The 27688-nt window shown below is 37.9% G+C and overlaps 2 protein-coding genes across 3 annotated transcripts in view; one reads left to right on the top strand and one right to left on the bottom strand.

Annotated features, from left to right (window-relative positions):
* The window catches only part of srprb (SRP receptor subunit beta), a 120071-nt gene extending 101158 nt beyond the window's left edge, over positions 1–18913 (top strand). For both annotated transcript variants that reach the window (XM_051922062.1, XM_051922061.1), the window contains 2 exons: positions 3011–3065; positions 17731–18913. In XM_051922062.1, coding sequence (XP_051778022.1) covers positions 3011–3065; positions 17731–17944 — 269 coding nt within the window. In that variant the 3' untranslated portion in view covers positions 17945–18913. The remainder of the gene's footprint in view (positions 1–3010; positions 3066–17730) is intronic.
* Positions 18914–19524: 611 nt separating this feature from the next.
* The window catches only part of tfa (transferrin-a), an 86599-nt gene continuing 78435 nt past the window's right edge, over positions 19525–27688 (bottom strand). Inside the window, exons 16-17 of the mRNA XM_028794911.2 lie at positions 22796–22985; positions 19525–19693 (exon numbers count right to left, since the gene is read on the bottom strand). Coding sequence (XP_028650744.1) covers positions 19650–19693; positions 22796–22985 — 234 coding nt within the window. The 3' untranslated portion in view covers positions 19525–19649. The remainder of the gene's footprint in view (positions 19694–22795; positions 22986–27688) is intronic.

The following is a 27688-nucleotide window of genomic DNA, read 5'->3' as shown; positions in this document are numbered from 1 at the left end:
ACACATTTCCCCAATCTCATTTGAAGTGAGGGATTCCTCCGTCTTTTTCTCCTCCTCCTCAGACAAGATCTCCCCCATAACCTCTTGCTGTTTCTCACGATGCAGATCCATCAGTTCATCGGTGGTCAGCTCCTGGCCATGTTCCTCCACCAGCTCTTGACCGGTCTTGAAGAACGGTCCCATGGTCTTCCCCAAGGACAGAATTTCATTGACAACTGGCGGCTCCTGGTCATGAGCAAACCCCTCAAAGTCATGACCAAGAACACAATCAGACCACAGTTTTCTCCAAGCAGAATTGATGGTTCTCTTGGAGACCTCATCCCAAGCTTTATCGATGATCTTGAGGCAGTTCACGATGTGGAAATAATTTTTCCAAAACACTCGGAGGGTAAGGTTTGTTCCTTCAGTCACCTCAAAGCATCGCTGAAATAGTGCTTTGGTGTAAAGCTTTTTAAAGTTTGAAATGACCTGATGATCCATTGGCTAGAGTGGTGTTGGGAGGAAGGAACTTGACCTTAATGAACTCAAATTCCTCCAGTAAGTTGTCCTCAAGGCCTAGAGGATGAGCAGAAGTATTATCCATAACCAGCAAGACTGTGAGTGGCAGATTTTTTTCTTAAAGGTATTTCTTCACTGCAGGACCGAAGACCTCATTGATCCACTCAGCGAACAAGATACGAGTGACCCAAGCCTTGCTGTTGGACCTCCACATAACGTTTAACTGGTTCTTCTGCACCTTGAATATCTTGAAGGCTCGTGGATTCTCGGAATGATACACGAGCAGGGGCTTGAGTTTGAAATTCCCGCTTGCATTAGCACACAACAAGAGGGTGAAACGGTCTTTCATGGGCTTGTGACCGGGCATTGCATTCTCTTCTGCTATAATATAGGTCCTTTTTGGTATCTTTTTCCAAAAAACAGCCCCGTCTCATCGCAGTTAAAAACTTGCTGTGGCAGGTAACACTCAGAACCCATGAGCTTCTGGAACTCGGCAGTGAATGCCTGAGCTACCTTAGCATCAAAACTCGCAGCCTATCCGTGCCTCACAATACTATGGATGCCACTTCTCCTCTTAAAGTTTTCAAACCATCCCCTGCTCGCCTTGAAGCTGCCTTCATTTTCTGTCAACGTACGTGTCAGTTTACTTAAGAGGTCACCATACAAGGTTTTTGCCTTCTCACAGATTAAGTTCTCGGTAACAGTATCACCTGTTGTTTCTCGTTTGGATAAATCAGTAGCAACTAACTTTTCTACATCTTCCAGAACACGTGCCCATTGCTTTGATACTCTCTTGACTCCTTTTTCTGCATCTAGCCTCCTTGTTTCTTCTTTTGTCTTTTAACATTGAGCAAATCGTTGACGTAGACTTGTTATAAAATCTTGCAATGTCAGCCACTCGCATACCTTGTTCATGCATTTACACACACACACACACACACGGTCACAATGCTATAGTAAACAGTGTACACTCGTACTGATGTTGACTATACAAGTGAGGCACGCCGCTAGTACTACTCGTATTGCAAGACCTAGCTCGTGTATTAAGTTAAAATTTTTTAAAATATTTTTGCTTCTCTTGCAAAACACTCGCAGACCAAGTTACTCGCAATCTCAGGTTTTCCTGTAGTCCTGTTGCTCTCATTAACTAACAAAATCTGTGAAATGCGTAATTTTACTTTTTATATATAATGTGTAGGTAAACAACTACATATTCAGGGAATAGTATTGTAGCTATACAGTAACATTTTTATAAAATTTTTTATTTTAATTGCCCTGGTTCTACAGTGCTTGGTGTAGATGTCCTGCAGAGAGAGTACTGCCAACCTTCAGATGCGTTTTGCTGAACGCACCACACTCTACTGGGCTTTGCAATCTCTGACTCTGCAATTCCCCAACCATGATTTGCAACACTATATTAGGAAGCTTTCTATGGTGCCAGTGTAAAAAGTTTTCAAAATAATTGGTGAGACCTTGAATTTTCTGAGCTGCCCCATTATCCTTACAGCTGCGAGTGCAGCTATTTATTTAAAAAGCCACAACAAACAGTGTGTCCAGGTGCTTGTTTAGATGTTCACTGAGAACATTGTGGAGTCTAGACAATCTTATCTACCTTATCTACGTTAGCCTCAGAGAAAGAGAGAGGTAATGATAATAAAAAACTTAAGTGGCAAGTAATGAGGGCAGCAGATGAGTGTCAGATGTTCCAGATTAGCAGAGCAGGAATGTGAAAGAGTTGAGATGTTCCTAGGATTGCACTATTTTTTTTCTTATCATAAAACAAACACCTCCACCTTTTACCGGATTTAGCCATTCTGTCCACCCAAAAGACAGAGAAACACTTGGATGGGGTTACTGCTCGATCTGGTATTCCAGGTGAGACCTATGTTTCAGTCAAACAACATTGCAGTCCTGATGACCCGTTGGAATTTAATCCTTGCTCGTAGATCATCCATCTATTTTTCGAGTGATTGGACATTTGCAAGCAGAATACTGGGCAGAGGAGGATGATGTGGTTTATTCCTCAGTCTGTTTGCGGCAGTGCTTCTTTCTCCATTGCTGCATTTTGGCTTCTGTAGTGCCGTTGTTATTGTTCCCTCACCACATAGGAGCTCACTGAGAATCTCGCCTGGACACGACGGGTCAATAGGTAGATCACCTCGAAATAGGTGAGCAAACTGGTTCCCAGTGTTTTAAAAGTGTTCCCCTGTCATAAACAATCAAAGCGGTGGTAGTTTGTACAAGCGATGTGATGAAAAATAACCAAAAGATTAAATTAATGCACAATCTTAACAGAGCAACCAGGATGTCAACTGAACACTGTGCACCATCATTTTTTATTTACATTTTCTTCTACTTAAACATTCCTTTATTAATACTGCTTATTTCAGTTTGTCTGTTGTATTTATAAGGTATTGCCATATAAGCGCTAATGTTTTGGGATGCACCTTTTATTGGAATTGAAAGTGCATTGCATTATATATAAAACTAACTTTTGTTTTTTTGTTTTCAGATGTTGTCATGTCTAAATCATCCAAACTTATTCAGCAGCAACTAGAAAAGGAGCTGTAAGTATTAGGATTGAGAATTTGTGTGTGTGTGTGTTTGTGTTTTTTTTTTTTTATATAAATAGGTGATATTGGCATAATTTGTCGATCACTATAGGTATTTTAGAAAATTACATTCAGTCTTCTGTTGCTTAATTTTCTTTTTTGATTTTTTGAAGAAAAAAAAACTGAAATTTGGAATGTTGTAACTGCACATATTGTGTTTATATAAAATATACACACACAGTGGAACCTCGGTTTGCAAATAACTTGGTTTATGAGTGTTTTGCAAGACAAGCTAAAATTTTTAATAAATTTTGACTTGATAAACAAGCGAGATTTTGCAATACGAGTAGTATGTATACGCTTTGTCTGCTGAGTATCATGTAATCACAACTGAGCTGATGGTGGTTCTCTCTCTCTCGCTGCGGGATTGTGGGCAATCGTCTCCTATTCTCCGTCTGAGTCTTTGTTCCTTGTATCACCCATCGACGGCAGGCACTTATAGCATGTCCGCAATCTTTTCAGGTTCACTTTTACAGTGAACTGCTACAGCGCTGGGAGACTGTGATTGCTTTGGGACGCTCTTCAGTGTGTCGTCCCGTTGGGTGGAATCCCACAAAAGTTTAGAAACTCACTCACACCAGCCATGATTCTTTTCAAATGTAAAGTGCAGGTTAGTTTGTTTTATGTATTTTTACTTTATATTTTGTATTAATCATTTTTATATGAATAGTTTTGGGTTGTGGAACGAATCACAAGTCAGTCTGCCAAGTGCCATCAGTCTGGAAGGTTGTGCTTGTGTTCAGTGAATTTTTTTGTAAAAGTAGTTTTGTGCAAGCGTCGTTTTTTTACAATGGCCAATTATCATGAGCAACGCGCAGCAGTGAAATTTTGTTTTCTTCTTGAAAAAAGTTTTGCAGAAACGTATTATTAGAAACGGTATGACAACCCTGAACCACCCACCCTACTCACCGGATTTAGCTCCGTGTGATTTCTTTTTGTTCCCTCGGATGAAAAAAGACTTGAAAGAGGTAAAACAAGAAACGACCAGAGCATTAATGGGCATTACTTCAGACGAATTTAAAAAATGTTTCAAACAATGAAACAAACGGTTAGATAAGTGTATTTCCGCCAATGGAGAGTACTTTGAAGGAGACTAATTGTAGTTTGTACAGAAAATTAAATTAAACACGTTTTAAAAATATTTCTGGTTATTTTTGGGTCCCCCCTCATATATGTGTGTAAGTTTCTGAATTTAAAGCTCTGTTTTCCTCCCGATTCCTAATGTCTTAGGTCTCAGTATATTACCCCTGATCCTGAATAAGTGTGTTTTTCTGCACTACTGTCTCACATGATGGACTGATGAAGCTTCCAGGGTTTAATCTTTGCCTTGAACCTGATTCTGCCAGTCTCTAGGCAGGTTAACACTAGAAGCACCATGGCTAATGCCAGTTGTCGCTGTGATTTTAAATCTTTATTTCATTTTTCATTGGTGTGCATGTCATGCTTCTTTATTTTGACATTTTCTTAATTGTTCTTCAAATGCCTCTTAAATTCTATTCAGAGAACATCGTTGGTGATATTTTTCTTTTTTTTGTTTAATAATAAATACAGGGATGCCATTAAACCTTGGTACCCATGTGTAAATTGATTATTTCATCCTGCTCGCACTTATTTTGCATATCCTTTTTACCTGGCATATCCTTTCTTTCTGCTGTTACATGTTACTGAACATTTGTTTCTGAGATACGAAGTATCTGAAAAAAATATCTGAGTACAGCTATATTGAAATGCTGGTGCATGTATTTCATTTTCATACACTATTGCGCATATTTATTCACATACATGGTTTGATTGTAGATGCGTGCACAAGCAAAGAAAATGGACTGTGTATTCTTGTATTTGTGTATATTGTCAGGGCTGCATTGTCTGTAAAAATATTGCAAGTGAGCTACATCCACTCATGGATTGCTTTGTCCACAGTGTACGATATTGTATGTTCTGTTCTCGCTGTAAAACTGATGCTGGCTATATACTCCATGTACTGGCAGATAACTGACATATTTTGAGCAGTATTGCAATATGTGTTACAAGTGCAGAAATACCCGTTGGTAAGGAGTTGTTCCTCAAATGAAAGTCACACAAATCTGAGATGTCTGGAATCTCATTTTGCATAGTTGCTGATGTATTGTAAGCAACAATTATGTATACTAGATGTTGTTTATGATTTGGAGAAAGATCACACTTGATTGCCAAGAATAGAAGGTGTTTGACTGGAGTTGTGAGCCTTACCACGCAATGTCAGAAAAGTTGCTGTTGACAATATTTTCACGTTTCTTTGCCTGGCAAATAAGCTGTTTGTCAAAAAACAAGCTTGTTCTGTACCAAGGTATAAACAGAATGAGACAGGAGCTCCTGACTTGTTGTGAAAGGACACATAAGATAGTTGGGGAGACAGACATTGATGAAGTGCACAGCTGGTGAGAGAACACACATGCAGCAAAGCAAAAGTGAATAAATACATTTCATGTATTTTTGATGTTCGAGATGCTCAGACTACAAAAATCATAGTGGATTGATGATGTGGATTGTAATTTTTATGTAGTTTTATTAACTGTTTATTGTATACTTTATGGTTTCAGCTGATTGAAAAGTGTCATTTTGCTTTTTAAGATTGAAGTGTTTTGATGATTGATGCCAAGTCACTGTGTAAGTTTGAAAAGCCATTCATGTCATAGGATCCTTCCAGGTCGTTTAACTTCCAGTTGAATGAAGCACTGCAAAATTGCAGAATGCAAACAAAATAAAACAAGAAGAAAGCTATGTAAAGTGTCATCATTAACAATTTCATATATCATTTTATGTGCCCAGCTGATCTGAATCTGAAATTTAGGCTTTTGATAAACATCTTTGAAAGGTCACATGTTTCTACAGTGGCCATGTTAGAAAGTGTCAGTCTTTTCTGTTTTTCTGGCATCTCTTAAAATTGATTGCCCTGTGTATTTTAGGAAGCTTTTTGAAGCATATGGCTGCCTTGTCATATTGCATCACATTTAACATAATGCATAATTTGACACATTTTACCTAATAGCTAACCAAAGGAGTCTGATGCTCTGACTGGTCTCTACTCCTTTGTAAAACTGCTTATGTTCATATGTCATTGCAACATTTGAAATATTTTGACAGAACAGGGCATTCAGCCCACCAAAGCTTTCCAATCCTAGCCACTTAATTCCTCCACAATAACATCAAGTCTAATTTTGAAGGTCCCTAAAATCCTAATGTCTACCCCATTACTTAGTAACTTTTTCCATGTATCAATGGTTTTCTGTGTGAAGAAAAAGCTTTCATAGTTTTTAAACAATTCAGTCATATCACTTCTTAATCTCCTTTTGCGTAAACTGAAAAGGGTCAATTCCTTTAATCTTTCCTCATAACTAAACCCCTGTATTCCTGAAATCACTCCAGTTACTGTTCTCTGGAATTTGTCTAGCATTACTTTGCCTTTTCTGTAGCTGGGAGACCAACACTGCACACAGCATTTCAGGTGTGTCCCCACTAATGTATTCTAAACTTAAGCATAATCACCATTGACTTGCATCTTATATATTGTGCTGAGAACTTGACATTAAATTTCATTGCCCAGAAATTTACTAAAGCCTGTATGCTGTATACTATAATGATTCAATGGATTCTAGATTATCTATCAGTCCACTCATCTTAGTTTCATCTGCAAACATAACCAGCCTGTTGTTTATAGTTCTATCATTATCATATATATTAAAAATTACTGCAGCCCTAGCAATGACCCCTAATGGATATCACTCTTAACATCACCCATATCTGGTCAGGTTCCTTGAACATAACTCCTGCCTCCTTGGTTTTAGCCAATTATCCACACACTGCATCCTGAATTCCCACATCTTTTAGTTTGATGCCCAATCTCTCATGTGGGACTTTATCAAATGCTTTCTGAAAATAAAGAAAAATAACATTATATGCACCACTCTGATCATATGTGTTATTGGCTCCTTATAGAATTCTACCATCTTAGAAATGCATGACCTTCCCTGTCTGACCCCAAAAGGTGCATGTTGTTGCCGGTTTTATTGTATGCTGCTTATAAATATCCATTTTTTTTTAAGTGTTTCATCCATTTAAGATATTATGAAAGCATTTATTACCAGTGAATGTAGTGCTAAACCTCTTTGGTATTTGTATGTTCATTGTTCAGAACTGATAATGTAGCAGTGAGCAGATTGATAACGCTGGTGTGTATATATGTTCCCTTAATTTTGAATATGATGAATCAATGTCCTATCTAGGGCTGGTTCCTGTCTTGTAGCCAATGCTGAAGAGTATGCTTTAAGAACTTAATTTGGATTAAGGTAGTTTGACAATATTACAGTTAGGTCCATAAATATTTGGACAGAGAACTTTTTTCTAATTTTGGTTCTGTACATTACCACAAAAAATTTTAAATGAAGCAATTCAGATGCAGTTGAAGTGCAGACTTTCAGCTTTAATTCAGTGGGGTGAACAAAACGATTGCATAAAAATGTGAGGCAACTAAAGCATTTTTTAACACAATCCCTTTATTTCAGGGGCTCAAAAGTAATTGGACAATTGACTCAAAGGCTATTTCATGTGCAGGTGTGGGCATGTATGAGCATGTTCTTCTTAAGTTTGCATATGCTGGATTTATGTCCAAATGTCTGTTGATGGCATTCTCATTTGATAGCCAAGATTCGGCCCGCTCTCTGGCACTTTTAGTACTGGCCTTAAATTTTACTTGTACATTGTCCCAGTTAAATGTATGTCCTGTTGATTTTGTATTTAGGGGTTGAAAGCTCAGGAATTAAAAACTACTTTATGATACGTGATTCATTTTTCTCCCTTTGTGGATCTCCAGCTGCAAATTATATATTTATTATATATATATATATATCCATATTACTAACCGAGAATGGTAAACCAGAAGACACAGATGCAGGTACACGGCGATGGACGCAGGAGACATAGTGTGCAGGCGCCTACAGCGTGCGTCTCATAAACCGCAAGCGAAGTCTGATCCACCGCGAAAGAAGGAGTCACAGCTCAAAAACGAAAGAGCTCAACTAACGAAGGAGTCATGGCTCAAAAACGAAAGAGCTCAACTAACGTAAATAAGACATGAAGCAACAACGCGCCCATAGGTAACGACTAACGACACAGCCACACAGAAAAGAGGATTCTGCACTACACCCCAGAGTCAAACGGAAGACACTACGGAGTCCGCAAAGGTCCACAAAGAGAGTACGGAAGGCGCGAGAAAGTATGAAAGGCGCAGGCGCCTTCAATGCGCTTCTGAACTAAACGTCCAAACTACACAGCATGGTCCAGGTAATAAGAATAATCGAACTCTCCGTATTAAACGTACGGCATCCTCACACGTCCAAACCATATAGCATATGTGAATCACATTACAGTGATGCGTTATTAACAGTACTACCACAGAAAACGCTCCGTATTAACAGTAAGTGCAATTATCCATATTACTAACAGTAGACAACGGATAACTAATGGAGTCACGGTCACGGCTCCAAAACGATCCAGCTCAACTAACGGAGCTACAAAAACGAGCCCGCATGGATAAAAACAATAAACGTAGGCACCTACAATGCGCATCTGAAACCGCAGAAGCAAAACTGTCTCGGCTCCAAAACCAAACAGCTCGACTAACGGAGCTACAAAAAACGAGTCCACGTGGACAAATACAATGAACATAGACGCCTACAACGTGCATCTGAAACTGCGGAAGCAAAGCAGGCACGGGTCCAAAACAAAAGACCACAACTGACGGAGATACAAAAACGAGCCTTCCTGGATAAAATCAATGAACGTAGGCGCCTACAACATGCGTCTGAAATTCCGCAAGCAAAGCAGGCACGGCTCCAAAAAAGAGCTCGACTGACGGGGCTACAAAAACGAGCCCGCCTGGATAAAAACAATGAACGATAGGCGCCTACAACGCGCTTCTCAAACAACGCAACCAAAGGAGTCACGGCTCCAAAACGAAACATCTCAACTAACGGACATACAGAAACGAGCCCGCCTGAATACAATTAATGAACGCAGGCGCCTACAACGCGCCTCTCAAACAGCAGAGGCAATAGATAAACGGCAAAGAAAGGAATGACAAACAGCCGCTAAACAATTCCGCCAATTAGCTGACAACGCATTCTGTAATGAGTCCACTATTAATGAACATCCATTAGGATTAATGAATATCATTTGCTGTCATTGTCTTTCGCTTCCCTGAAGAAACAACTGGCAATACAACTAATGAGTTTACACGTTGTTGTCAAAAGGGTCAGGTTAGACTGCCTCCTTTAGATGAAAGATTGTTCTTGCCACAGAAGACGACTGCCCGATACCCAAATGCTACTTTCTTGACGGCCCTGGGGGAAGCGGAAAGACATACCTTTATGAAACACTTATACATTTTTTTACTGCAAAACAACAGTTAATTATCACATCAGCTACAACCGGAGTAGCAGCTAATTGGTTGATAAATGGTCGCACATGTCACTCCTTATTCAAACTTCCAGTCCCAATCACGGAAACATCGGTATCAACTATGAAAATGAACAGTAACAATGCACAAGAAATCCGTCTTGCAAAACTGTTGATTTTAGACGAATGTACAATGGCATCCAGTCATTTACTCAACACCATTGATAAACTTCTCCAAACGTTAATGAATAATAATATTCCATTTGGAGGAAAAGTACAGTTATTAGGAGGAGATTTTCGACAATGCTTAGCTATTGTTCCACATGCCATGCGTTCAGCTATTGTTCAGTCCAGTTTGAAATACGCAGACAATTGGCATTACTTTGAGACAATACATTTGGTACAAAACATGCGATGTCCAGATCCAGAATATACCAATTGGTTATTGCAGCTAGGAGATGGAAACCTTACCAATACATATGGACTTCACCCAGATATTATTCAGATCCCTCAAGCCTTTATCTGCGACGACTTAGTGACGGAGGTGTTTGGAACACACACACACATATATTATATTATGTGTATATTATATATTATATCTGCTTGGCTGGTATAGAGGTAAAAATTGCTGTCTCTAAGTTGAGAGGTGGCGGATTTGACCCCAGGACGTTCGTGCTTTAACTGTTTTGAGTAGTGAGTGGCTATTTATTACTATTATAGAATAAAAATATACATTTTTTAATTATTTGATAAATTGCGGATAATTTTATTGTTTTCATTGCTGGTTCCGTCCAACAACCTGTTTTATAGTTATGATTTCATGCAGTACTTTGCACAGCAAAAACTGAAATTAAATGAAACTGCTTAAAGACCTACTGTATCTATTGGAATTGGCTCCAGGAACCTGTCCCAAGTACAATACAATACAGTTTATTTTTGTTTAGCCCAAAATCACACAGGAAGTGCCGCAATGGGCTTTAACAGGCCCTGCCTCTTGACAGCCCCCCAGCCTTGACTCTCTAAGAAGACAAGGAAAAACTCCCAAAAAAAAAAAATGGAAGAAACCTTGGGAAAGGCAGTTCAAAGAGAGACCCCTTTCCAGGTAGGTTGGGCGTGCAGTGGGTGTCAAAAGAAGGAGGTCAATACAATACAATGCAGTACACAGAACAGAACAATTCCTCAATATAGTAAGAAATAAAAAATATAAATTTTAGAAGTACAGAGCAGAATTTAACAGTAGATGATATATCCCATAATAAGATTTGGGTGAACAAAATGATCCTATTTCACACCTAAATGAGAAATCTTCCAAAGTTGCTCCATAAAAACAGACCAGCATATGTTCGTTTCCCAGCTGCATGGGGTTCACACAATTCCCGTTGTGTCTGGACGTACATTAGTTGCTTGTAATAATTTTGATTGTGCGTTTTGATTGCTTCACAGCTTTTGGTTTCTTTTTATTTCATTAACACTTCAAAACATGGACTCATTCATGCCATACTTACAGCTGACAGAGCACAAAGAAATGTCCTGCTTTTACCATATGCAGAAATAACAGCCTTTCAAGCACTAGAAGTTTGAAAAATACTGAGAAAAGAGCACTGCACCTATATATCAACTGAATGTGCAAGTGACTTGGTTTTTTCCCCCCTATGAATCCTAAAACCAGCTGGCAATCAGCAAGTAATATCATTTTACCAATTGTATATTTTGAGCAAAAATATCCATTTCCAATCTGTTGAAGACAAACCTGTGAATCACTAATTACTGATAACTATATCTTTAGTTTGCCTATTCCATATTATTCCATATTTTTAGAAATCACTTAATAGGATGTATTAGCATTTTACACCTATAATAAAATAATTAGATAAACTTTATTAATCCTGATGGGAAATTTAAATGCACACAGCAGCAGAAATATAAACAACAAAGATACAGCCTAACAGGACAAATACAATCAATATATAAATAAATAAACAGATACAAGTATATTGTTCAGAAATTGTAAAAGAACTTAGAATACAAGTATGTATTTTAGGACATCAGGAGGAAGCATTGAATTTTTTGATAGTAGGGATCAGGAAAAAATCCCCAGGTGTGCTTCTTACTACACCGTGGTGGAATAGGCCTGTGGCTAACCCTAACCCTCTTGGATGCGATTGAGGAGATATTTCATAATAGGATTGTCTTTTCCACAACAGCTTCCAGTGTTCCTGATAAGTTTGTGCAGACATGTACGTCTTTTGAGCACAAGGTGCTTTTCCAGGAGACCACATAGTAGAACACTACTCAGGACTGATAGAACATTAGCCCTAAAGGTAATGATTGCTGCACTCGGTGGGGATTTGGGATATAAAAGGCAAAGCCCTCACTGACTCATTACCAATTTTCCCATTTTCCATATAGATGGGAAGGTGAAATTTCGTGTGCTCATTCCTTGCAGTGTAGTTAGAAAAGTTAGGTATGTTTCATGTCCTATTGTAACCCCCTAAACTGTATATATAGAACGGGGAAACCCCTTCTCACTATTTCTGCGACTTCCAATATACGTAGGGAGCCCAAATTTCCCATGCTCATCCTTTACACTGTATTTACAAACATTAAGTGTGTTTCATTTCACGTCGTGCCCTGTAACGAACTTTCGAAAATAACATCTTGTTTTTGGCGGTTCTCGCCATTATGCCATAAGGAACTTTCGGAACTGACCTCTCCTTTCATTCCTTATTTCCGTTAACAGACGATGTATTTCACGGCAGAGACTCACAAGGGCTGCCCTTGGTCCCCCATCCTTTTTCCGCATTGCCGCTGTCCATGCTCCTATCACATGGTTGGCTCCCTGCCTGTATACATTAACGGCATCCCGTGCTCATGTGCCTCCTCACTCGCTTCCTTACTTTCCTCGGCTGTTCGTCGTGCTCACTGCTCCCTTCTTCTTTACTCCACTGCTTCAAACCTGTTGTTGTTGGCTTTCCTTACTTCCTCAGTCTCCCTCCTCGTGACTGTTGCCTTTTCTTTTACTCCACCGCTTCAAGGCTGTCATTGTAGGGCTTCCTTACTTACTCACGCACATCTTCCTGTTGCTGACTTCTGCTTTTCATTTCCTGCTCCATCGCTTCTCGCCTTCCTTCATACTTTCTTTCTCATCGGGTGCAAGTTTCCCCCAAATAACATGTCTATTCTGGTGATCACCGTCGATCACAATTTTATGACCCGTTTCCATAACCCGAGATTGCACCTGCCTCTTACTGCAAACGTCTTTTACAAAGAGATCCTTACATCCTAAAAATGTGCATTTCTCATACACAACATTTACAATCATAAATTAAAAACTCTTTACAATCATCAAATTCACTGCCTCACACAGGATGCTTGCTGCACCGTGCGCAACCTTCGATGAAATCATTTATTGCAGCATTACTGTCTCTTTCAAACGCACTAACCCCCAATTCCTGTCTTTTTCTTTCTCCAAATACCCAGTCACCACACAATCAGCTCTGTAATAGACGTTAAGCCATCTGTAAGCTTAGAACGCCGATTCTTCAAAACTTTTAAGGAACATTGAAATATCTTCGTAGTACATGTTAAATTATTCTATCCATCCAGTGTCGCGGCAGTCCCAGCAGGAATACAGCGCGAGGCAGGAACAATCCGTGAATGGAGCGCCAGCTCCTTTTTAGCACTGCGACACCATGTCCTCACATTTTTATTTATTAGCAATATAGATTATTTAAATAGTTAGTTTTTATCTGAATAATATAATAAACATATTTTGCTGCATTTCATCTTAAAAATATCGTCATCATATGTAAATACGCACTTTATAAAGTGGCTCAGGTTGTGCAATATTATAACTGTATCGCAAGTTTACAGTGAGGTAATTGTACTTCTAAGTACAAACCGTTCTACAAGGAGAACTTGATGGACTGATTGAGTGCGTTTATAGTTCTTGGGATGAAACTGTTTCTGAACCGCGAGGAAAGGCTCCGAAGCGTTTGCCATATATGAGCAGTTCAATAGACAGCATGGCTGAGGCAGCGTGTGCTTGATGCTGTATACCAATAATTTTCTTTCCGATCAGCTGCTGTACAGCTGTGATTCCACACTCAGATACAGTGATATAAATACTCCAAAGTGGTGCAGTGAGAGTAATACGGATAAAGATGATCCGCTGTGGCAACCCCTAACGGGAGCAGCTGAAAGGAGAAGAAGGTGCAGTGAGAGTAACAACGCTAAAGTAGCTATTGTATTTAGAATAGTTTGACCATTCTGTGTACCACTATATTGTTACAGGCTGATTACAATCAGATGCATTAAACTAATAAACAATATGCGGTTAATTTCAGTGTATTTATAAAGCTGCGTCAGGGATGTGGATCTAAAAAAAGAAAGGGAAACCACACCGGAACAGTAGCATTGCTTTGACACTGGGTGCCGCCAGTCTGCAAAACAGAGCGGAGAACTTGTTTACGCCAGGGTATGAGCTACCGTGGAAATGTGCGTGGCTTTACACCAAGTTTAGGTTTTATACATTACGATTTGAACGTGGAAACATTCGTACGCATCATTTTTGTGCATACTCACCGTTTATTTCATGAGACCCCAGGACTTCAGAGGGTATGATTTTTTTTTTTACCCTCATTTGCAGAAGCAAAATGGGGGGGTTTGGGGGGGAAGAGAAGAGAGCAATGCTGTTTCTTATTTATCCCTTCTACCCCAGTAACTATAAGTGCAAACTTAATAGGCTCCATAGCCATAACACCTGGCAATAATGTGAAATCTGTCAAAGCTATCGTATGTAACAATGGAGCTGGAATGTCAAGGGTCTCAATCCTAAATTCAAGAAAAAGAGTTCTCTCTCGTTTAATACACAGAACTATTCCATTTGTAGTGTCAGATGTAATATCTGATTCTGAAGGGCGATGTGTCATGGTGACAGGCAAATTACCTTATACTAAAGTGATTTTGATTAATATCTCTGCAGCTCTGATTTCTTCCAAAATGTTTTAGCATCTATTCCTAATGTGAACACTCACAAAATTATAATGGCCAGAGACTTTGTGTTTTTAAAAAAGAATTAACAAAATAATTAAGATTGTAGTTTAAGCATAATAGCTTCAAATATTAAAAGTAAAGTTTTTTATTTTATTTATAAACTGATGAACAGACATGTGTATGCAAGATTGAAATTGACTAATAACCCACAAATATCACTGATGTTCCTATAATAGTGTAAGGAAAAACAACTTAATTTGCAATACTTAAATAGTATACATTTTAGTTTAACCATTAGACAGCATGTGGATAGCAAGGATTTGTAGTTTTATTTTACCCTTAAATGTTGCATTTCCATGGAGCTAATAAAATCTCAATGTTTTGAAGGTAACTATGAGCATTGTACTCTATTATAAAACAACATTACAAGTAGAGTCACAGTGAGTAGTGAAAATGGTGTAAGAAATAATTCAGACATGTTAATGGATCTTATAAATGTCTAGCTTTCTTTACGATTGCTGAATTACTTTTTGAATGTTTTGTTCAATAGGGAAATATTCTTCTTGTTGCTACATGGTCACAGTTTGAAATCCTGACCTGAGTACTGAATAGAATACCATTATTATTTTTTCACTATAACAAAACCCAATTGGCATATGTGATTGGGATGCCACTGATCACACACTTTTAAATTACTTTTACCAGTATTTCAGCTAAATGCAGACTTTTTCTTCTTCTTATGGCTGCTCCCGTTAAGGGTCACCACAGCAGATCATCTTCTTCCATATTTTTCTGTCCTCTGCATCTTGTTCTGTTACACCCATCACCTGCATGTCTTCTCTCACCACATCCATAAACCTTCTCTTTGGCCTCCCTCTTTTCTCTTGCCTGGCAGCTCTATCCTTAGCATCCTTCTCCCAATATACTCAGCATCTCTCCTCTGCACATGTTCAAACCAGCGCAATCTTGCCTCTCTGACTTTGTCTCCCAACCATGCAACTTGAGCTGACCCTCTAATGTACTCATTACTAATCCTATCCATCCTTGTCACACTCAATGCAAATCTTAGCATCTTTAACTCTGCTACCTCTAGCTCTGTCTCCTGCTTTCTGGTCAGTGCCACCATCTCCAACCCATATAACAGCTGGTCTCACTGACATCCTATAGACCTTCCCTTTCACTCTGGCTGATATCCGTCTGTCACAAATCACTCCTGCCACTCGTCTCCAACCATTCCACCCTGCCTGCACTCTCTTTTTCACCTCTATCTCTCTTCCACAATCCCCGTTACTCTGTACTGTTGATCCCAAGTATTTAAACTCATCCACCTTTGCCAACTCTATTCCTTGCACCCTCACCATTTCACTGAGCTCCGTCTCATTTACACACATATATTCTGTCTTGTTCCTACTGACCTTCATTCCTGTCCTCTCTAGAGCATATCTTCACCTTTCCAGGGTCTCCTCAACCTGCTCCCTTCTATCGCTACAGATCACAATGTCATCAGCAAACATCATAGTCAATGGGGACTCTTGTCTGATCTCGTCTGTCAACCTGTCCATCACCATTGCAAATAAGAAAGGGCTTAGAGTCAATCCCCAATGTAATCCCACCTACCGCAGACCTCGCCACAGTCACACTTCCCTTGTACATATCCTGTACAACTCTTACATACTTCTCTGCCACTCCCGACTTCCTAATACAATACCACAACTCTAGAGGCACCCTGTCATATGCTTTCTCCAGGTCCACAAAGACGTAATGCAAATCCTTCTGGCCTTCTTTATACTACTTCATCAACACCCTCAGAGCAAACATTGCATCTGTGGTGCTCGCTCTTGGCATGAAACCATACTGCTGTTCACTAATCATCACCTCACTTCTTAACCTAGCTTCCACTACTCTTTCCCATAACTTCATGCTGTGGCTCATCAATTTTATCCCCCTGTAGTTACTACAGTCCTGCACATCCCCCTTATTTTTAAATATCGACACCAGTACACTACTTCAACCACTCCTTGGGCATCCTCTCACTTTCCAAGATTCCATTTAACAATCTGGTTAAAAACTCCACTGCCATCTCTCCTTAACACCTCCATGTTTCCACAGGTATGTCTTATGGACAAATGGCTTTTCCATTCTTCATACTCTTCATAGCTGTTCTTACTTCCTCCTTGCTAATCCGTTGCACTTCCTGATTCATTATCTCCACATCATCCAACCTCTTCTCTATCTCGTTCTCTTAATTCATCAGCCTCTCAAAGTACTCTTTTCATCTGCTCCTCACACTCTCCTTGCTTGTGAGTACATTTCCATCTTTATCCTTTATTACCCTAACCTGCTGCACGTTTTTTCCAGCTTGTTCCCTCTATCCAATCGGTACAGGTCCTTTTCTCCCTCCTTAGTGTCCAACCTCTCATACAACTCATCATACACCTTTTCTTTAGCCTTCGCCACTTCTCTCTTCACCTTGTGCCTTATCTCCTTGTACTCTTGTCTACTTTCTGCATCTCTCCGACTATCCTACTTCTTCTTTTCCATCCTCTTCTTCTGTATACTCTCCTGTACTTCCCCATTCCACCAACAGGTTTCCTTTTCCTCCTTCCTCTATCCAGATGTCACGCTAAGCACCCTTCTTGCTGCCACCCTTACTACATCTGCTGTAGTTTACCAACTGTCTGGTAATTCTTTACTACCACCCAGTGCCTGTCTCACCTTCTCCCTAAACTCAACCTTGCAGTCTTCCTTTTTCAACTTCCACCATTTGATCCTTGCCTCTGCCCTCACTCTCTTCCTCTTCTTGATTTCCAACGTCATCCTACAGACCACCATCCTATGCTGTTTAACTACACTTTCCCCTGCCAACACTTTGCAGTCTTCAGTCTCCTTCAGATTGACTCTTCTGCACAGGATGTAATCTACCTGTGTGCATCTTCCTCCACTCTTTTACGTCACCCTATGTTCCTCCCTCTTCTTAAAATATGTATTCACCACAGCTAAATACAGAGGAAGAATGAAACATTTTTTGCTGTAACTAAAATATAGTTTTATTAGTAACATTTGTTACCATGGATTTCAACAGTTTGTCATTTGTTACCAGTGTTCCAGGTTAATGTGGTGACAGTGAATAATGGTGTATAATGTTAGTAGTATTAAACAGAAAATTACATCTGAAAATTTTTTTTTTTTTTAGCAACACATTGAGAGTCACCCGTTCAGCTGCTCTTAGCTCCCTGGACGACTCAACAGGCACCGGAAGTATGTACCTGGGGAAGAAGGGAAAGGATTTTGAATTTTCTCAGTTGCCTTTCAAGGTGGATTTCATTGAGTGTAGTGCCAGAGGAAGTAAAGAAGACAGTGAACCAGACATTAGAGAGTTGGAAAAATGGCTTCACAGTATTGTGTAACATAAATACAACTCTTTTCTGAACCCCCCAAGTGTCAAATTAATAATGTCATTTTTTCATGCCTTGTATTTCAATTTTTATTACTGATCTCTTTGTAATTCTTTTGCAGTTTGTATATTTGTTGTTCCTTACACAGTAGATCAAACCTCAAATTAATAATGTCATTTTTTCATGCCTTGTATTTCAATTTTTATTACTGATCTCTTTGTAATTCTTTTGCAGTTTGTATATTTGTTGTTCCTTACACAGTAGATCAAACCTCACTTGTTTTTGCAACGGGCTAAAGACATTTGTTATAGGCATATTTTTCAGACATAGTAAGATGTGCTCTTTTAATTTCTGTAAATTTACCTTTCAGTTCTTGATCATTTCATACTTCCATAGTATTGTGCCTAATTTCCAATGAAATTAAAGTACAACTGAAACATCTCATTCAATTTTATAAGTTGTTTTTCATACAGGTATTCAGGGAATTTTCATTTACAAATCCTACTGAATTCACTGAATATTTTAGCAATGGGTAAAAAGATTGCATTGGCCTTATTTACAGTAAAACCACATGCTGTTTATTCCAGCATGTTTCTATAGTAGCACTTGACTACAGTTTTAGTGTGGCTGCACTGAAATTGAGATGGTTATTGTGACATGTGAAGTTCAGTCACAGAAATACTATACTACATGTCACATCATTATGTAGATTTCCTATTTTGCATGTACTGAATTCTTGAACTGACAGGCAAACTAATTTCACTTTAAATGCTCATGTAATGTTTTTTATAAAAAAATATGCCTATGAAGAAATACCTTGTACTACATAATGAATTTGTTTAAAACATTTTTTTGCCTGTTTTGTTACATATAACATACCAAAGGCAATATGTTGTTGTTTTTGTGCTCTGGACTGTGAGTATGTTCCAACTACCCCTTCATAATCAATAAAAGGTCAGTTCACTGCAGTTTCTTTGTTGACTGTGTTTGCCAAGTCATTCTTCAAAATCTGATTTCAACAATATCTGCAGTTGTTGGTACAGTTACTGAAAGGTGATATTAGTAAACTGTTTTACTTAAGCATTAGTACAGGGGAATTTCTAATTTAAAAGAATGTTTTTAAAATATAGTAAGTGAATGTTGTACTTGAACACTTTAAAAGTGAATGTAGTCACCTTCTGTCCATATTTTCCTAATCAGTTTTTTCAAATTACAATACCTAAAGGAGAAAACGGGGTGAAATGACACCTTTTCTTGGTCATTTCACCCTATTTTCTCCTGTATCATTCTATGGCTAACACGGTACAACACTCTACTGCTATGGAAATACCTAAAGGACTCAATCGAGTAATGTGTATATTGTGTTTTTCATCTGTAAAGGATAAATAAAGGATTTAAAATGCCACTCTTTCACAAAAATAGTCTTGTATTGAGTTTGCATTTTTAGAAGCAAGCTTTTTTAATAGAGAGACTATTTGCTAAAGTGTACATTTTAAAATGTTAAATTAACCTTAACAAAAAAAACCTCATTGTTTATAGTATTTTTGTTTGTTTTGCCATACACAAATACATTCAAGGAAAGAACAAAAATATCTGTTTGGGTAAATGTTTTATTTAATGTATTTGAGAGGTATAAAAATTACTTCATTTTACACGAGTGGATGATGATACACTCCAGACTGCAAGATTTTGTAGATAGGTCTTTTGGGTTTTCTTTTCAGGATTGCTGACAAGTATGGAATGTGCATGCTTTCCAAATATCTGCAAAGAAAACAGATTAAGATAAATGTTAGTTTATTTAAACATGACAAAATGTTTTTCCCTTTTTTCAATGACTTAAATAAAGTTGGTGTTTATGGGATCATTCATTGTGGTGCTTTTGGCCTTTGATGGACGATTCAAATTACACAGATGAGTATGTTTTTCTTTCCATAATAAAATCAGAGTAGGTGGAAATTAAAAAAAAAAAAATAATAATAATAACTTGGTTACAATTGAGGTAAAATGAAACAGCAATAGACTAACTGACGTCAGGGCAGAGCAGAGGTTAAAGCATTATTACTTTAGAGGGAAGGCAAACTGAATCGGGATGGGAAGATGATTGATTTATGATCCTACCTTCAGTTACTCACTGGTTCTTAAATTACACACCATTTTAGAACAGCAGAGTTTCTAAGCTTTCAATTTTGAACCCTGTAAAGTTGTGTGTTACTATGTATAATATAGAAATGCTAGGTTATTTGTGTGAAAATGACAATTCCAGTGCATTACTGTCAGGTGCTTTAAATTATGTTAACTGCTATGCAGTTTATCATTCTAAAGGATTAATACAGCTTGAAAATATAATCATTCATCTTCAGTCATCTAGTTCATACATTGGCTTTAATATTAAATCTAGCCTGTTTCTAGATCTTTCTGATTTTTGAAGCTGTGAATGGATTTGCACTTTTATATAATGTTTTGATGTCTATACTACAAAGCATATATAATCAAAAGATGTACCATTTGTATATCTTAGAGAGGAAGACCTTTGCCAATGTATTGATTAAACTTTGGAATGGTTATCATATACATATAAAATGTTCTGTCAGTTTAAACAGTTAAATTAAATATTTAAGATCCGCTACTTTTGCATAACTTTTGTTTGAACCGTTACTGTGGCCATTCATATGGATTTATTGAATTTTTGTTTGTACTTTTGGCAATCACTTTAACTTGCCAATACTAGCTGATACTAAACCCATCTCATACTTGGCACCTGCAGATTTCTCATCCTTATTGTCCTGTAGTTTTTATTTATATTATTGTTGCATTGACAAAATGTGGTGATTAAGGAATTCATATCCATAGCTGACTGGCCTTGTTGCTTTGCATAATACTATACTATTAAGGTGGTTGAGGGTGCTGAAACAAAGAGAGCTAAGTGAGTGATCAACAGAAGGGTGTGTGCTGAATTAACTGACACTGAAAACCAAGCTATCTACTACATTCTGAAAAGATTTGTAATGACCACTTAAAAGAAGGAAGGATGGTGGTACATAACTATTGAAAAGGTAGATTTTCTAATAATGTATATTTGCATATGGACTGATCAATCGTACTATTGATTGTAACCTACTGAATTTTATGAAGACATATCAGTTAAGCACAATGTATTTTTTATATCCTTTTGATATTCTGAAATATTTACTGTAGTTGATGTTGATTAAGCTTAAAACATTTGATAGTTTGTAGGAATTGTACTGCTTAATGCTATTGATCAAATTTAACAAGACCTTAAAATCTGATATAAAGCTCTGTCTGTCATTACCCCACTGTCTTATGTACTGGTGTGTATAAGTCACAAGACACACTTGTCATTTGCAGTTATTCTCAACAAGCTCACTTCCTTTCCCAAGAAACCGGGTTGAGGGATGGTTATTTTATTTAGTTACCAAATCGGCATGTTGTGTAGTGCTGTGGGCCACAACCAGATTCTTCTGTATAATTGCAGCAACAGACAAACTAACTTAATAAAGGAAAATTTAAATAAAAAAACTGCATTTATGTATGTGTGTGTATGTATTTGTATATATATAATAAATATAAATATAAATAAAGTGTGTGTGAAAAGAATTCGTGGTTATCCAGACAAAAGCTATAACTTTTCCCTGGGATTTAGAAATCTGATTGGATAATCATACCTTTGCTATTAAAACAGGCCTTCGAACAGATAACAAACTTCTGCATGTCATGCAGATGCTTACAGTGCAGGTACCCTATCAAGCAATCCATGTGTCATACAGAGAGTGTACATTCTTTCTAAACTTAAAACTCTTTTTATATTTTAACTGGATAAATGTCTGACCCTTGAAACAAATATGATCTTGCTAAATCACCAACCCTCCCCTAGCATCTAAAATTAGCATTATTAAAAGGGTGTCACTTTAGTCATTATATACAAGGAGAAGTATAAGAGTTTAAGAGAACATATTACTCCTCTGACAAAATTGAAGTTTAGATGGTGGTAATATTCACTTTAAAACATGTTAACACCAACGATGCCTCGGAAGCACCCTACAGACTTTTTACTAGGCTGAGGAGAGGTGTAAATCATTATGGAAAGGAAATGGAGTAAATAAGTATTTGTGTATGTTTGTGTGAGAGAGAGCGAGAAAAGACACCTCTATGAATGTTAGACCTGGGCACTCTTGTAGTGTGAGGCACTGGCAAGTTTGGTTTAGGGAAAGGACAGGGTTCCCATAGGCTACATCATAGTCCATACATGCTGCACCGTGAGCTGTTTGTTTTTGGTCCTATGGATGCCTAGAAGGCACAGGCCATCTACACTAATTTTTTGAGCTGTTTAACTACCAATGTCCTCATGTTTAAGCCTTTTGGAAAATGTGTTTTGAGTTGTTTTATCCAATTCCTTTGTGCCTTTTTCTCTCCCTATTCTGCCAGCTCGGGTTCTGTTCTACTGTTACAGTTAAGGATTCTAAGCCATGTGTAATAATATGTTGAACTAAATGTGTGTGGTGTTCTTTTTTGTTTCTAACCATTTTTATTTTCCTAAAGTTATTCCCTTTTGTAATACTGATATTTGTTCAGCTGTTAGAATTACATTGTTGGACAAATTTTAAGATATTTCTAATTACCCCCACCTGCTGGAGGTCATGGGGAAATCTAGTTTAAATATTTTGTCCAATGTGCAAGAATTTTTTTGGCTGTGTCCTTTGTCCAGTGGATGTTGTTCCTTCCCGTTTGGAATTCCTCTGCATGGATTGGTGGGATATATGGGAAGTTTTTTGTATCTTATTTTTCTGTTGTCAAAATATTACGAAAATGTTACACGGCTTAGCTTCTAGAACATGGCATTGATACCTGCTGTTTGTGAACATTTCTTCAGTCCAAGTATGGCATTGTAATATTCCTCTGACAGGAAGTTTTTATAGTTTTGATCTGGAGGTATTTCTGAGAGGCATAAGGTAGAATCTTTGAACAGGAGGTCCTTAGTTTCGGATTTAAACATCTGGAATGATTCTTTTTCACTTCCATTTTTTCCAAATTTCTCCTGTAATAAAAAGGATATTTAAAAACAATTAAATTTGTATTTTATTTACATGCTGTCAGAGTGGAATCCTATCCTAGCTACAACATTTGTAAAACAGGCACCAAACATGCTGAGGATATCAGGAGGAAACTAAAGTAAACCTACACATTCCATGGCTTGACCCAATGAAATTAAGTGATATACAATGTTTTGTTTTGTCTTGTGAAAATTATTCATTAAGAAAATTTGCATATTCTCATACAGTATATACAGTACACAGGCATTCAGCAGATGGGAATCAATCAGAGGTTATTTTTGATAAAAACTGATAGTTTTTTGTCAAGGTAAATTTTAAATTGATTTAAACATGTAGCCAAGACATTAGTAAAGTTCCAAATGACTATTACTGCTTGAAATGACTGATTTGCAATTTTATTGTTTACATATCGCTGGAAAGCCATTTTTCAGCAGCCATTACCCCAGCATCCTAATTGCAAACTCTCTTAGCTCATTCTTAATTCTATTTAATTAGAAACAGTGTTGTAATTTCAAAATTATGGGACCAAAATGTATGCAAATACCCTTAAACGAAAGTCTACAAATTCCACTTTAATCACGTCTGAATTGCTTGATTTGTAATTTTAAACTGTGAAGCAGAGGGGTAAATCAAGGAAAATGTGTCTTTGTCCCAAACATTATGGAGGGCACTATATATACTAATGCTGGATGACGGCAAACCCTATATAAAAAAAAAAAAAAACATCCATGTAAGGATAAAAGATAAAAAAAAAAAATCTCATGTCACATAATCAACATATCTATTTAACTGTACATTCACAACAGGCACAATGTTTGTACTTTTGCTAATAGTAAATCGGCTCTGGGAATAAACTGGAAAGGCAATTCACATGGGGCCAAGTTTTGCAATTGAAGATCCACCTCTGTTCTTGAGTCATTAGTCAATAATATGATCTTCATTACAAAGCACGGTCCAAAAATGCAATTCAATTACCAATTGCTGGACATAAAATTCAGATGAACAGCCCTTGTGAGAACTTTGTCCTTGTTCTACAGTGATGATTTAGATGCCCTAATAAAGATCTGTAAAGTGAACTTCATGTGATGGCAACAATTAAAAATAACACTCCAAACAGAAGTGCAATCCAAAATGATGGAGCAGAAATGTGATGTTGCAGCTTTAATGTATAAACAAAAAAGTACTTCCTCCTGTAAAATCTGTCCATTAAAATCTAATGCCAATTAAGGCTCCTTCTCAGAGAACCTACAGTAACGGGACAGGACTGTCTGGTGATGCAGTGATTCCAAAGTTTCCTGGAAACTTGGGTCCTTTTAGGAGGCCTTGGTCATTCCCTATTCAAAGGCGAAATAAGTTTTCATCGAGAGGTTAGGTAATGGCCAGAGCATCTATCATGTTAGTAACTTACTTTTAATTAACTGTGCATTTCACGCATGTGTAAAGATTAAGGTGTCATTTATCTTCTACAATGTAAAAATAACAGTTTACAGTAAACCAATTCTGTGTGAATTGAAATGATGGTATTTTCTCATGGTTTTTCTGAATCTTTTGGTCCTCCATTGGCAATTTCTGCTCCCAATGAGAATTGGTCATAACTATTAGACATGCCCTATGATAAAGATGATTTTATAGATATTTGCCCTTAACATTTACCCTGTCCAAATAGTGCTTAAAATGGGCTAATTGTTAAAAAAAAAAGTGTGGGTTTTATGCCAGGTGTGAATCTTTTTTTAAAGATATTAACCAGTTTGTAAAAAAAGAAAAAAACATAAGGCAAATTTATGGCAAGAAAGCATGCAAGAGTGAAAAAGACACAGTAAACACAGTATGGTGTTTAGAGCACATATGTTGTATTCATTTTAGTAAAGGATTGGTAGCATAACTTCAACTACTTCAATATAATGGCTTTATTAAAGCTTGGTGTTTTGAGGTGCATTAAAAATATGCTTTATGTAATCAAGTAACAATAAGACAGCCATTAAGGGATTAGACTAATCTTACAAGTTCCTAGTGTGCCTCATCTGCTGCATCAGTTCTCCCTGGCTGTTTGCTCTTATACTATCTTTATGGGGTTATCATCATTTATTATTGGTTGAAATTAGGGTGTTGTGAACTAGGAGTTTCCAGGCTAGATACAAAAAGGTCCTTGTTGATGTTTATTCTTAAAATCCATCCATCCATCCATTATCCAACCCGCTATATCCGAACTACAGGGTCATGGGGGTCTGCTGGAGCCAATCCCAGCCAACACAGGGCGCAAGGCAGGGAACAAATCCCGGGTAGGACGCCAGCCCACTGCAGGACACACCCACACAACAAGCACATACTAGGGACAATTTAGGATCGCCTATGCTCTGTGACATAACACGAAACTCCACTGAGTACAAAGACACAAAGGAATTGTCAACAACGACATTCTGCTCAGGTATGTTAAGAGAAAGATTTTATTTATAAAAATGATTTTTCACTACTCTGTGAAGAAACAGATATGTTTATGTCAACAAAATGCAAACACATGACAAGTAATCTGAAATGTTTGTCATTTGTGATCCATATTGCAGGATGATCTATAGGGCTTTTCAAATAAAGGATTGTTGGCAGTACATTTCAACATCAGGCTTTTGAATTATTATATACTGTAGAATAAGTACAAGCAAAGCCAAAAGCTCATCATAAGTGACATTTGACCACATGTGCAGCCTGGAACTTAGTTTCAACATGTACTGCAGGGGTCAGTTGCTGTGCATGTCTGTTGGACTCGAGCACAATTACATCTAATATTCTGTCACTTATTAACAAGCTGAAATTCACTAAAATATCTGTACCTGATAAACCTGCCTTGCATATTAGAGATTAGCAAACAATAACTGAAAGTTGACCAAAGCTTGTTACACCATTAAGAAGTGATTAGCCTGTTTGGAAGTCCAGCCATGATTGTGACCCTCAAATTAATGGCTAACTCACCAAGTCTAAGAGAAGAGAATTAGAAAAGTCTGTGTCGACTTACTGGGAAAAAATTAAAATGTCCACTTCTGCTCAAGTATGCACAATCATTTTTATTCACATTACTTTTCTGTTCATCCATTGTCTACACCTACTATGTTCTGCTAGGGGTAATAGGAAGCCATACTGTCATGCACCAAAATTATGGAATACTTTACAAACAGATATGAAACTGTAGATAATTTTTTAAAATGTTACTTTTTTGTTTCTTATTCTTCTGTGGTTGCATTCTATGTCACCACCACCACCTGATAAGCGTCCTGTGCAGCTGCCTGTGATGTTTGAATGTTTAAATGAAAGCAAGTACCCCAATCTGCTACGCGACCCACTGCATTGAATCCACTAAGACATACCCTTAAATAAAAATCAATAGAGAACCACTTTTTTTACAGTCATATGAAAAAGTTTGGGAACCCCTCTTAATTCTTTGGATTTTTGTTATCATTAGCTGAGCTTTCAAAGTAGCAACTTCCTTTTAATATATGACATGCCTTATGGAAACTGTAGTATTTCAGCAGTGACATGAAGTTTATTGGATTAACAGAAATATGCAATATGCATCATAACAAAATTAGACAGGTGGCATAAATTTGGGCACCCCAACAGAGATATTACATCAATACTTATAAAACCTATAAATACCTGGGAGTGCAGCCGGATGATAAATTGGACTGGACTGCCAATACTGATGCTCTGTGTAAGAAAGGACAGAGCCGACTATACTTCCTTAGAAGACTGGTGTCCTTCAACATCTGCAATAAGATGCTGCAGATGTTCTATCAGACGGTTGTGGCGAGCGCCCTCTTCTACGCAGTGGTGTGCTGGGGAAGCAGCATAAAGAAGAGGGATGCCTCACGCCTGGACAAACTGGTGAGGAAGGCAGGCTCTATTGTAGGCACGGAGCTGGACAGTTTGACATCCGTGGCAGAGCGATGGGCACTGAGCAGGCTCCTGTCAATAATGGAGAATCCACTGCATCCACTAAACAGTATCATCTCCAGACAGAGGAGCAACTTCAGCGACAGACTGCTGTCAATGTCCTGCTCCACTGACAGACTGAGGAGATCATTCCTCCCCCACACTATACGACTCTTCAATTCCACCCGGGGGGGTAAACGTTAAAATTATACAAAGTTAGTGTCTGTCTGTATACCTGCATTGTTATCGGCATTGTTATCACTCTTTAATATTGTTCTTTATCACTATGCTGCTGCTGGAGTATGTGAATTTCCCCTTGAGATTAATAAAGTATCTATCTATCTATCATCTATCTACTTAGTTGAGCCTCCTTTTGCAAATATAACAGCCTCTAGATGCCGCCTGTAGCCTTTGATGAGTGTCTGGATTCTGGATGGAGGTATTTTTGACCATTCTTCCATACAGAATCTCTCCAGTTCAGTTAAATTTGATGGCTGCCGAGCATGGACAGTCTGCTTCAAATCATCCCATAGATTTTTGATGATATCCAAGTCAGGGGACTGTGAAAGCCATTCCAGAACATTGTACTTCTCCCTCTGCATGAATGCCTTTGTAGATTTCGAACTGTGTTTTGGGTCATTGTCTTGTTGGAATATCCAACCCCTGCGTAACTTCAACTTTGTGACTGATGCTTGAACATTATCCTGAAGAATTTGTTGATATTGGGTTGAATTCATCTGACCCTCGAATTTAACAAGGGCCACAG

This window comes from Erpetoichthys calabaricus, chromosome 2 (assembly GCF_900747795.2).
Source record: "Erpetoichthys calabaricus chromosome 2, fErpCal1.3, whole genome shotgun sequence".
In the NCBI taxonomy this organism is placed as follows: Eukaryota; Metazoa; Chordata; class Cladistia; order Polypteriformes; family Polypteridae; genus Erpetoichthys; species Erpetoichthys calabaricus.
The sequence above is the reverse complement of the archived record's forward strand: the minus strand, read 5'-3'. Positions and strand labels throughout refer to the sequence as shown.